General features: G+C 49.1%; 1 protein-coding gene across 4 annotated transcripts in view; it reads left to right on the top strand.

Moving 5' to 3' along the window:
* Positions 1–12,842, top strand: part of Sipa1l2 (signal induced proliferation associated 1 like 2) — a 154,228-nt gene that overhangs the window by 102,674 nt on the left and 38,712 nt on the right. For all 4 annotated transcript variants that reach the window (XM_038312779.1, XM_042054231.1, XM_038312777.1 and 1 more), the window contains exons 10-11: positions 3,461–3,735; positions 11,553–11,810. In XM_038312779.1, the coding sequence (XP_038168707.1) occupies positions 3,461–3,735; positions 11,553–11,810 (533 nt within the window). The remainder of the gene's footprint in view (positions 1–3,460; positions 3,736–11,552; positions 11,811–12,842) is intronic.

The following is a 12,842-nucleotide window of genomic DNA, read 5'->3' as shown; positions in this document are numbered from 1 at the left end:
AGTTGGTTGATTCACCAGGTGGCAAGAGTGGCCTTGAACTTCCGCCCCACCTGTCTCCTCCTGTTGGAGTACTCTGGTTACAGCTGTGACCTCCACGTCCAGTTTATCTGGTGCTAAAGGTCACACCCAGGGTCTCCAGCCTGGTAGGTGAGCACTCCACCAGTGAGCCACATGCCCAGCAATTGGTTGGTTTTTTAATGAGAGTCAGTAATCAACCAAAGTGGTAAAGAAGCCAGCTGCACAATAAGAAAAACTCGTTCGCCAGGTGGTGATGATGCATGCCTTTAATCCCAGCACTTGGGAGGCAGAGGCAAGAGGATCTCTTATGAGTTTGAGGCCAGCCTGGTCTACAAGAGCTAGTTCTAGGACAGGCACCAAAAACTACAGAGAAACCCTGTCTCAAAAATCCAAAACAAAAAAAAAAAAAAGAAAGAAAAAGAAAAATTCAGTCAACTTCAAGAGAATGTTGTGAACTATTTCTGTAATAGTTGACAAAAAAGAAGAATTTTTTAAATATTTTATAAGTTTGTATGATAGATACCACATACCTTGAAAACACAGAATTGCTGTTTGCTGGTAACTGGGTTCTCTCTCTGCTCCCTTTGTGCATGCTTGTATAACAAATGTTTTAATTTAAATATGTTAGCTTAAATATAACGTTAATCCTTGATATTTCGCAAATGTGGGCATTAAGTTAGAAAAACCTAAAAAAGAAAATGAAAAAAATCAACTGTCTCAAAAGAGACTTCTAAAAAAAATGGTATTTGGTGTAAGGTCCTGGGGCTGGGCAGGGCAGATGGGTCAGCTAGTAAAGTACTCACTATGAGAGCACGCGGACCTGCATTGCATCCTGAGCACATGTAGACATGGGCATGATGCTGTGCGCCTGCAATCCCAGCACTGAGGAGGCAGAGACGAGCATCCCTGGGGCCTGCTGGCCAGCCAGCCTCGCCTAAACCAGGTTATAATAATACTATGTAATAAAGAGAACTCAGTTGGGCAGTGATGGTGCATGCCTGCAATCCCAGCACTCGGGAGGCAGAGGCAGGCAGGTCTCTGTGAGTTTGAGCCAGCCTGCTCTATAAGAGCTAGTTCCAGGACAGGCCCCAAAGCTACAGAGAAACCCTGTCTCAAAGAAACAAAATAAGGGGGTGGGGTCTTGCCATGTAACTCAGGCTGGAGCTTACATTATATCCCAGGCCAGCTTCAAACTTGAGATCCTCTTGCCTCAGCCTCCCAAGTGCTGGGATTACAAGTGTGTATGCCTGAAGTAGTCACATTTTTGCTGCCAGCTTTAACAAGCAAAATCCAGGCTACCTTTGGGTGTGTGCAGCGGAGCAATAGCAACAGACCCGCTGTCTGGACTGCTTGCTGTGACATAAGGAGGAGGCGTGTTTTGGCCATAAAACATCTGATTATTAACTCCTTTCCCGAGGAGGGTTTATCATATAGTCAGCTGAGACTCATTAAAAAGGGTGGGTAGCAGTTCCCACCCTTGCTTCCCACAGAGGCTGAGTTCCTCTTTTATTATTATTATTATAGGAAGAGCAGTGTGAGAGTATAGTCGGTCAGCATCGGTCAGTGTGGGAGCGGGTGTAGTCACCGCAGACTGTGTCTCCGGAAGACCATCGTGCCAGGTGGCAGGGACACCGATTTCTTGTAGGTGGTGCACTTACTGTTGCCATTGACACTGAGTACAGCAAGAACTGTGCGTTGTGGATACAGGAAGGGAGGAGAGAGCTCGCTCCCAGAGGGACCTTGGGTATAACACCCGAGTCCTGGAAAGACATCCTGAGAAGGGCCATGCTTGATAGAGGTTCCCCTGTCACACGTTCAACTGCATAATAGATTTCGAGTAGAGACCTTTATTTGTGTTGTCCAGTGGGCCCCAGGAATTATGTAGCTGGCCCCAGGTATGTGGGTTTCCCAGCATTATTGAGACTGCATTAGTATATGGGGCACTCCAGAAACACAGAGTCCCTGGACTGACTTCAGGGACGTCTGAACGCAGGAGATAATAAATACGATAATGAAGGAGAGGAGGTCAGAGACAAGGCCCAGCCGGTGCTCTCCAGCCCAGTACCTCAGTGAATTTCAGGTAGCGCTTTACATTCACATCTGCCAGCACGCACACGCTAGATACCGTCTGTTAGGGCTGCTCAGAACAAAGTTGAAGAAGTAGTAAAGGAAATGTCTGTTGAGGCTGGACACCTGGAATTGCTCTGTTAACAGCTTGGAATTAGTTCAGGTGGCTGAGAACATGAGATTTTGGGAGCTTCACTCCTGACTGACACAGTGTTCCCTTTCTGCTGAGTCCCCCGCATTGTGCTGGTCTGGGAGAAGCCAACTGGCAGTGTGTGCACTTCCGTAGCCATGGAAACCTAGGCCAGATGCTGATGCAGGGAGCAAGCCACAACTCCCCAGCTGTACTCACAGCCACGGGGCTCATTAATAGGAATGTGTGTGTTCAGAGCCAGGTTCCTGGAAACGGAGTTTACTGACCTGAAACTCCATACACTGCCCCCAGGGCGTTGGGGATGGGGATGATACCTCCCAACTTGAAGTTTCCCACAAAAAATGATGTCATCATCTTCAAATGATGTTTAATGAGCCATGTTTTCCTTTCATGGCGTTGCAAGCCACATTCCTTCAGTGCCTCAGAGGGTTACCGTGACTAATTACCTCACATGCTGCGGCACAAGCCGCTGAACTGGCTCCCTCGCTGTGTAGACTTCTCGGGGTGCTGTGTTGACTTTTCGGGGTGCTGTGTAGACTCCTGGTCTTCCAGAAGAGTGTCCCTGGAGCTGCCTGGGGTGGCCCTTAGCATCCAGGGCATAGTCGAGAGAAGGAAAGGTGGCTACAGGGCCCCTCTGCCACCTCGAGCCCCACAGTGATCAAAGGGGCCCTTGGTACCAGGTGGACATGGTGGTCACTTCCAGGAGGCCTGACAGGACAGACTAGGAAGTCTTCGGGCCAGTGCATGAAGGACAGTTAAGGGTTTCCTTGCAGTCTAGTCTTTCCTGAGCACGGGCACTCACTGACTGTGAGATCACAAGTACTTTGGGCACATTGTGTTGCTTTCTTTTGAGTTAGATGAAAGTATCTGGTAGGCCATAGAGTTTGGTGGCTGAGGCTGAGAGATCAGTGGCTCACGCCATTCCTTCTCTCGCTACAGCACATCTAGAAGAGGAGAATTCAGTGCTTCAGAGTCCTGGTGGCTGGGGTTGGGGGGCAGGGGGAGGTGTGCCACAGCATGTCTCAAGAGCCAGGCTGCCTGCCAGGCCATTCGTGGTCATGGTGCTTTCGCTGCTCTCAAATCATTTGGAGGGACAGGGAGGTGACTGGGAATAGAGCAGAGGGGGAGAGGGGCTCACTTAGACTCTTGTGTGGGTCCTCATTAGGGTTCCATGGTAGCCAGCGAGAAAGAGCAAACCTGTCTAACAGCTTCCTTCCCCCTTAGATAGTGACGAGAGGCTGTGAAACTGTGGAAATGACCCTGAGGAGGAACGGGCTGGGCCAGCTTGGCTTCCATGTGAACTTTGAAGGGATTGTTGCTGACGTAGAACCTTTCGGCTTTGCCTGGAAGGCGGGCCTTCGCCAAGGGAGCCGTCTGGTGGAGATCTGTAAGGTGGCCGTGGCCACCCTGACCCATGAGCAGATGATTGACCTACTGCGGACATCCGTGACTGTGAAGGTGGTTATCATACACCCCCATGAGGATGGCTCTCCCCGCAGGTAAGTGTGCACCGGGCAGTGTGCTCTACCACCAGATACATTCCTGTAGGATCCTCAGAGCCAGTCGGGTGTCTCTGGACCACAAGAGCCCCGGGTGCAGTGGTTAAAGAGCTTCAAATGGGCAGGCTGTGGCTCTCCACAGCGTGTCTCAGTGTGAAATCCAGTCACCACAGACCAGGGGAAGGGTCTGTTTGACCCGCCTGGCCTACGGGAACTTGAGTATGCACACCACAGCCTGCACAGCCTGCACACCTCAAATTGGGATGACTAACTAACAGGTCCCTGTCTGAAGGAACGCGGGACAGCAGATAGACTCTGGAGGCCATGGTGTTCTCAAGGTGAAGCTTCAGAGGTGTCAAGTGGATCCAAGGAATCCTTGTAACCTGTCCTGAAAAACAGGAGGCCAGGCAACTACACTAGAAGGCCCAGAGGTGTACAGGTGGTGGGGGGCACCCGAGTGAAAGTGGGAAGTGGTCTGTCTGCTGCTGCTGACAGTCATGCTGTTAGCCTGAAGAAGACACTCCTGAGCGTGTCTGACCTGTGGCCTGGGAACCAGATGCACCTCCAGCAAGGACTGCTGCGAATTGTAAATGTATTTAAAACATTAGCCGTGTGCTGGTGTGTGTGCGTGCGTGCATATGTGTATGTGAGTATGTGAGCATGCACGCACGTGTTTCTGTGAGCGTGCGTGTGTGTGTGTGTGTGTGTGTGGTTCTTTTAGTGTACATGTGAGGATGACAGGGTCATGGTTCAAGTCAAGTTTGACTGCCAGTCAGATCATAGGGCAGAAGACACTAGTTAAGACTGTGCTCCCTGTAGTCCGCAGCCCGTGTTGGGTATGGTGGGGCTCTGGCAGCCATATTTCCCATGCAGATAGAGTCATGAGGCAGATTCTGAAGTTTACTGTCTGAGAATGGAGAGACCGAGCCTCGGGCTCTTCTGCATGGTCATGGGGAAGGAGACTCCTAAAGTTCTTTCACATCTGCAGCATAGGGAGGGACCTGTGACACTTGGCTTGTGGGGCTTTTATAAAGGTTGAATAACATGATCTCTCAAAGCATTCAGAACTTTCTAGCATAATTATTGTTCCTTCTGCATTTGAGTTGGGGGAAGGGGCGCAGCTTTCAATTCACTCCAGTTTCTGTCATATCTAAAAAGGAACTTTCTTCTGCAGACAGTAGGGTGACTGTATGCGCCTTCTGGACTCGTGTGTGACATAAGGGCATCCTTTCTCCGTTCTCCCAGTGGCGCATGCCTGGTTGCATCTGTGCCATGTCCAGGCCACATGCAGCTGTCACACATTTGAAGTGTGGTTGAGTCTTTCCACTTTAATTGATTCAGTTTAATTAACCACAGGTGACTCTAATGGCTGACCTTTTGGGGAGCTCGGCCCTAAATGGCGATCTTTTAGAAAACAAACCACCCGTGTGTCCTCTTGGTCTCCCCAGAGTTTGTAAAGTCTGATTAGATTTAGCATTTGCTCCCAGCCTGATGTGTTGGTTTTTGTGATGCTGGGGATGGAACCAGGGGCCTGTGCACACTAGGCGTGGACTCTACCCCTAGCCTTTCAAAGGCCATGTTTCCTATATTTGCCCAATATGTTTGTAAACTAAAGGGTTAAAGAGCTGAAATCCCTCTTAGTGTTAAAGGCCTAGCCCTGTAAAACCCCACCGGAGGTTTCTTATAGCCCCACCTTGCCCGGTGTGGCCCATTAGACCTCTCTGTGTCACGGTCTGCCCCTCCCCCAGCCAAGGGACCCCCCAGGAGCCATACTGAAGTACACACAAAGAAAGATAAAAAACTGTTTGACAGGAGTAAGAAGCAGATCGACCATGAGCATATCTTCCTCTCGGCCTTCCTTGAAGCTCAAGGATCCTGTAAGCAGACATCTTTCTCAGAATTAAGCCAGTCTGTGGGGGAACACATAAGTGTGAGTCCTGCTGAGGGTCAGGCCTTCCCTCTCCGTGAGACTGGCTACTGCAGAACTGAGAAAATGGCTTCCAGGCTTTATTTAGGTTTAGTCTGCCTTTGCTCTGCAAGAAGCTCTCAGAGCTTTCAAGAATGTTAGATAATAAAAATAGTAACATTTTCATTATGCCTGGTATTTTAATCATACAAATTCAAAGAATAGAATTTCCTAAGGAATATTGAATTGTTTCTCAGCCGAAACACATAACAGAACTCCAGTGTGAATGTTTTGCTGCTATCTTTTCCTCAGGAGTGTTTTCCTCTAAAGAGACTTGCTTATCTGCCTGGATCTGCCTAGAATTAATTCTTTGTTTAAAATGCAGTTGAAAATAGCCAGGAGATTTGTTCACAGCCTTTGTCTTTGCTGCTGTCCCTCCCCAAGCACATAGTTCCCTTCTTAGAGTGCCGTCCCCTTCTGCTCTCACCTCTGGAGAAGGTTCTAGAGGTCTAAGCCCTGCACACATCGAGCAGGATTCTCCGTAGTTTCCTCCTCCTGTGTGGATCTGACTCCGAGTCTTTTTAAAGTTCATATTTTCATTCTTCCTGATCCATTTTCACTTCTGCTATGTGCGGGCCATGGTCGCAGTATTTGCTGTGTTCCCGTCTCTTCTGTCCCCCTAGCTCCTAGCTGTGGAAGGTGCAGGCAGTGCTGTTCCTTCTGTCACAGCCATGTTCCGGCACAGTCAGGCCCTGGACTGTTGGCACTGTTGGAAAGAGAGCATATGTGTCGCACACATGTACCTGTGTGCATTTGCTGCTGGGGATTGAATCCAGGACCTCGAGAATGCTAGACAGCACCAAACCACATTCCCAGCCCCGTAGTTCTGAGACCAGCTGGCCTTGAGCTGGCAGGAGTCTTTCCACCTCTGCATCCCCCAGGTTTCTCACTGCGAGCCTGCCTTATGTGACATTTTAGGAAACCATAGAAGAGATGCTAAAGGGGAATAGGTAGCCCTTGGCTCTTCTCATTGTTATATTGAGTTTAATTAGGTTTGGCTTTCGTGGAGCATGGGGAGTGGGCAGCAGAGTCCCCACTACATAGTAGCTCAGGCTGGCCTTAAACTCTCCATCTTCTCTCCTTAGCCTCTTAAGTGCTCGAATTATAGCCATCCTTTGACACACTTTCAAATCTGAAAAACTTGGGCCTGGAGAGATAGATGGTCAGGCAGTTAAGAGCGCCTGCTTGCCCCCAAGAGACCTGAGTGTCGTCTCCAGCACCCACATTTGACTGCTCACTGCAATGCCCGGCACCCATCTTTGGAAGCCCTCTCCCCCTGGGAATTTCCTTGGTCCACTTCCAAGTTGCCTTGGACTCCCCCTCCCGGAAAGCCTCTCATCAGGGAGGGTCAGGACCACTCCCACAGGCTATTTAAGCTGCTGCCCAAAAAAGGAACAGGTGGTTTTCGGGTTTTGTGTGGGCTCCCCCCACCCGTGCTTTCCTGGCCACCCAAAGTGCTGTAAGTAAACACGGGCATTGATTTGGTCTAATCCGGTCTGATTGAAATTATTTGTGTCCTTGGAGAGGCTCATCTTAAGAATATTTCTAACACTCCCCACTGCCCTGCCTCTATGACCCAAGGGAGCCTGCCCTCTGTAGCCATCCCTGGTGTCCTAGTGCACATGTGCATTGTTACACACATGCCTACACATGCATACATGTGCCTACACATGCATGCACGTGCGCACACATGCATACACGTGCACACACATGCATACACGTGCCTACACATGCATACACATGCACGCCAACAAGTAATAAAATAAATCTTTACAATAAAACTGAAAACTGCTGAAAGGGCAGCTTACGTGGCTCCGTAGTTAAGTACACAAGGACCTGCCTGGGGCTCTGACAGCGCTGTTGATTTGTGGGGTGGAAAATTACCTCCATCTTCTTCAGAAATTGGCTCTTACAGAGTCTGTCAGGGAGAAAAAAAACAGTAATTGAAATGAACAGTTATGTGCATGTGCACACACCTGTGTGGTTTTTCAAGAGAAGTTGTCTTTGGTGCAAGTTCATGAGGAAGGCAGAAATGGCCAAACTAATTCCAAGGAGTCTTAGCCCTCATCAATGCTTCCATGCACTCTGGAGTCTCAGCTTGGTAACAAAACCGTTTGCCCCAGAGCCCATCTGCTTCCGCCCTCAGCCTGGGAGGCCTGTGGGGTAATGGGCACTCCTGGTTATCCTTGGGTCACTGTCTGTAGGGAAGGTGTTTGTGTAGCATCAAAAGCCGTGAGTGTTTTGAAGTCCCTTTTTGACTCAGCTTTGGGGACAGTCCAGCTGTCCCCAACCCCCAGTTGAAAGGAAAGCAGAGCCACTTTTTGAATTCTTGGTGGGGCTGGCGGTGGGGCCTGTTAAAGGAGCTCCTGCTGGGGCTGGGGGTGGGGCCTGTTAAAGGAGCTCCTGCTGGGGCTGGGGGTGGGGTTTGTTAAAGGAGCTCCTGCTGGGGTTGAGACTCTCAAGTAAATTCATGCACATCGGGAATGAGTGGCCTGGGGCAACATGGGAATATTTCTCTTCAATGGAAATGGGCAGAGGAAAGGGCTGCCCAGGCTACCAGGCAAGTGCTGCCCTTGCCCTGGCTGCCTAATTAAGGCCTTTCTGACTGGAAGAATTGCTCAGGGGATAAAGGGCTTGCCAGGAAGCCTGAGGACCTGACTGAGTTTGGATCCCTAGAACCCATGTGAAGCCAGCCAGCCCTGGTTCGCTTGTAAGCCCAGTATACCTATAGCAAGGTGTGAAATAAAGGCAGGAAAATCTCCAAAAGCTCATGGGCCAGCTAGCCTGGTGTATGCAGTAGTGAGGAGAAGATCCTCTCTTAAGGTGGAAGGTGAGAATAGACACCCAAGGTGTCTGTGACCTTCATATGGGCACTGCGGCACCTACGCACCCACCCACATTTACACACACACACGCACACACACACACACACACACAAACACAAAGTTTTTTTTTAAGGATATTTTCCTATTTTTCAAATGGGAGTCCCTAGACCTAACCTTCACAGGTGACATTCTGTCAATGGCATTTTAGGGAAAAGGCATCCTTCAAAGGCTGCTTTCTAAGAGAAGTAATGACTCACCAGAATCCTGCATGGCTTGTCACACATTGCTAGCAAATTTAGTAAACATGTCCAATAAAAATGGAAATGAAACTCCAAACCGTACATCTGGCTCTTTGTGTTTTGTTGACATGAGTCCACATTTCCATGTGATACAGGACAGCAGAGATTTCCATGGGTCATCTCCAGTCAAAATGATTGCTCGCAGAGTTCTATAAATTAAGGCTACTGCCTCATGCTTCTGTCTCCTGCTGCCTGATTGCCCAAGTACAGGAAGCAGGGAAGATAGGAAATGAGGAATAGAAAAAAATTCCATTTTAACGGCCTGGTAAGAAAAAAATTCCATTTTAACGGCCTGGTATTCTGTGTGTGTGTGTGTGTGTGTGTGTGTGTGTGTGTGTGTGTGTGTGAGAGAGAGAGAGAGAGAGAGAGAGGAATCTGGCTGGACTCAAGTAAGGTTTTTGTTTTTTTTGTTTTTGTTTTTGTTTTTCGAGACAGGGTTTCTCTGTGGCTTTGGAGCCTGTCCCAGAACTAGCTCTTGTAGACCAGGCTGGTCTCGAACTCACAGAGATCCGCCTGCCTCTGCCTCCCAAGTGCTGGGACTAAAGGCGTGCGCCACCACCGCCCGGCTCAAGTAAGGTTTTAAAGATAACAGTTCTAATTTCTATAGATAGTGAGATAGGTATTGTGTCTACTCTTGTCTTACTAACCCTCTAATGAATTTTTATATGAAACGTAGAAACAGTTCAGGACTTGAGGCTATAGTGGCCACCTGGCCATCTGGCACATGCTCAGAGTCCTGGCACGTTCTTCCAGTGTAACAGTCACACCCTGTCTCTAAAGTAAGAGCATGAAGTTTCAGAGCCTTTGGGGAATTGCCTGTTTTTATTCATTCATTCTCCTTGTCTTCTGTTTGTTTGTTCATGCGTTCATTTGCTCTATGACTCATCCACTCACTCATTCTCTTTGTCCTCTGTTTGTTCATGCGTTCATTTATTCAGCGGTTCATCCATCCATTCACTTGTTCATTTGTTTAGTTGTCCATTCGCGCATTTTTTGTTGGTTCATTCATTCATAACTCTCAACAAATGGTGCCAGAAATTGCTGATCACTTGTGTTGTTAACAGGACAGCCTCCTTTTCACCCTGATGGGCCTCTGGTCTGTCCAGCTTTCCTTACACAGTTCTTCTTCTGCACATTTTGGCTATTTAAAACAGAGTTCTGCTAAGCAAAGCAACAACTTTTACTTGATAACAAAAATAGCGCAGCAGTTGTGTAAGACAGCAGAGTCTGGGCCCAGTGTTAGTTAGCAGGGAGCAGTGAGAGCTTCTCAGGGTGGGTAAGTCGGTCAACACGCAACGTTCGTGCAGGGCGAAACTATCCCAGACGTCTGCCATGCTGAGTTCAGAGATCAGTATTGGTTTTCAGGAGATAGTATCAAAATATAATATTTTCTGAGGTTCTGGGCCAGGAAACGCTGTCTCCTGAAGATCTGCCACATGACACTCTGTCCTGAACATCATCAGTTACATGGCCTACAACATCTGTGCCTTCAGGCTGTGTGGCGAAGAGGCTGGAGAGAGGGGAAGTGTTAAAATCATCTTGTTTTTAACCTAGAAGCTGGGTGTCTGCTGATCTCTTCTAGCCTGGTAATTAGATCCTGAAGTTGATGGCATCTGTGGGTGTGGAAAGCAAAGAGGAAATCAGTGTGTTGGTATGCTAGTGACCATACCCAGTCTTGACCAGCAGAGTTTAGTGTCTCTCACTGGCAAGAAAGCTTGAGTGTGCCTGCTGCTGGCAGTGTGGACTTGGTTGTGTGTGGAAAAGAAGCCACAAGTCGGTGTCAGCAGGTCTGTGCCGTGCCAGGAAGACCGAAGAGGAAGGCTTTTCCTTGAGAGGTGTTTCACCTGCACTCAGGAGTCAAGAGCTTTTCCTGTTCTCCCTTCGGAAATACCATTTTATGTTAGGTTTTGGGTTTTGGGTTGGTTTTTTTTTTTTTTTTTTTTTTTTTTTTTTTTTTTTTTTTTTTTTTTGCCATATTTGGGTCTCTGCTGGCCTTTCACTCCTGGTAAAGTGTATTGTGGGATACCATCCGCAGCAGTCTGAGTGGTTATCCCGAGGACCCAGGATGTCTCTGGAGGCCATTGTGAAAGCTTTACTCCAGCACCGGCAATGGAGTATGTTCTGGAGCAGCTCCTTCAAAGCTGCATCTGGGTTTTGGGCTGACTGACTATCTAAAGAGGGGCAGGGCCTCCACATACTGACTGTTGGACCAGCATGGCCAACTGAGTGATTCGTCCCGACGCTTGGGCCCTGGTGAACAGTGTCTTGTGTTTGTGTCTAGCTCTGTGGACCACATTTGTAGCACCTGGGTCTGGCCATGACCCTGCTGTGTAATCCTGAGCAGGTGTGCAGCATCTCTGGACTTTGATGTCTAGGGACAGTAGGCAGCACTTGGAGGAATACAGAGGGCTTTCAAAACACCTAACAACAATAACCCACAGCATCCAAAGGGCTGTCATAGTCCCACTGTGCAGCACTTCCTACCCCAGCCAGCCTAGTGGTATGCTGGCAGAGAGAAGAAAGCCACAATGAACCCTTTAGAGTCTCAGTCTGTGACTGTTATCCAAACGGCAGTTGGATATCTAGGGAATATTGCCATGGGTAGGATAGGTGTTAGGTGACTCCCAGTTAAGTACGCTTGCAGGGAGAACCTGCTCAGCCATGTGCAGGCCTTGCCTGAGGCCCTCCAGGAAGCTTCCTTCTCACCACCTCTTCTCGACTCAACAGGGGTTGTTCAGAGCTCTGCCGGATCCCCATGGTGGAGTACAAGCTGGACAGCGAGGGCACACCCTGCGAATACAAGACACCCTTCAGGAGGAACACCACGTGGCACCGTGTACCCACCCCAGCCCTACAGCCAGTTTCCAGAGCCTCACCTGTGCCAGGCACACCTGACCGTCTGCAGTGTCAGCCACTGCTCCAACAGGCCCAGGCCGCCATTCCCCGGAGCACATCCTTTGATAGGAAGCTGCCTGATGGCACCAGGTAACACCCATAGCCTTCCTGAGTCCTACGGTGGCTTGTGAGCTTTGGGCCAGCAGGGCAGCCAGGTATTCTCGGACACAGCAGCACTCAAGAGAGTCCAGCCTTTTCCTGATGCAGCATCAGGCGCCCTCCGCCCTCCCAGGCCGCTGGCTGCCACCTTCTCCAGGTCTTTGCCCTCTGTGGTGGCAGGCCCTCCAGCTATCCCAGAGCTACTACCAGTGCACTTCTAGGAACCTTGGGCATATTTGAATAGAGCAAACCCAGATGTGAACAGGGACTTCCCACTGCAGGGCTGCGGGCCTTCAGGTGTGCACTTCTCTCTCATGACTGGCCAAGTGAGTGGAATCCAAACGAATCTAATGATAGGATCTCACTGGGTTGCCTAGATTGGCTTTAACTCATCCTGTAGCCTTCTCAGGCCCTAGATCTGCCATCGTCCTGCTTCAGCCTCTTGAGCAACTGAAGTTACCAGCCTGCTAACAGGCTGGCTCAATAGTAGCTGTTTCAGTGGAAGAATGCACCTTTTAAAGTTAAATCCAGTAGCATGAGAAGCTGATGAGAATTGTGTTTGAGAACAAAACAATGAATTCCATTTGTAACGCTTATCTGTCAACTTCCATGTGACCTAGAGATGTGTGTATTTACCTTGGACAGCTGACCCCTGCTGGGCTCTTGCCTGTACACTTGTCACCACATACTGGTAGCACGCACTGGTAGCCAGGGTCTTGCTTACCTGATACACTGTCCTCTGGGCCTCACTGATAACGAGAAGGATGCAGTCGCTGACATGCCCTTCTAAGGACTGACCAGATCAGTATCAGTGAGAGGCTTAGAACCAGACATGGCACACCATTAACTTACAGATATATTTACCGGAATTAACAAAATGTGTAGCCCTCTCTGCCTCCTCTCATTTGTTCTCCCAGGAAGTGAGGAAGTGTCTGAGTCTTTTATCTTAACATTAATTAAATCATCTGGGCTGCAAGCCTCGTTACTTGAGAATCACGGGGCTGTGGCCAACCCTCCGTGCTC

Source organism: Arvicola amphibius, chromosome 15 (genome assembly GCF_903992535.2).
Source record: "Arvicola amphibius chromosome 15, mArvAmp1.2, whole genome shotgun sequence".
Taxonomy (NCBI): Eukaryota; Metazoa; Chordata; class Mammalia; order Rodentia; family Cricetidae; genus Arvicola; species Arvicola amphibius.
Note: the sequence above shows the minus strand (reverse complement) of the source record. Positions and strands in the feature narration are given on the sequence as shown.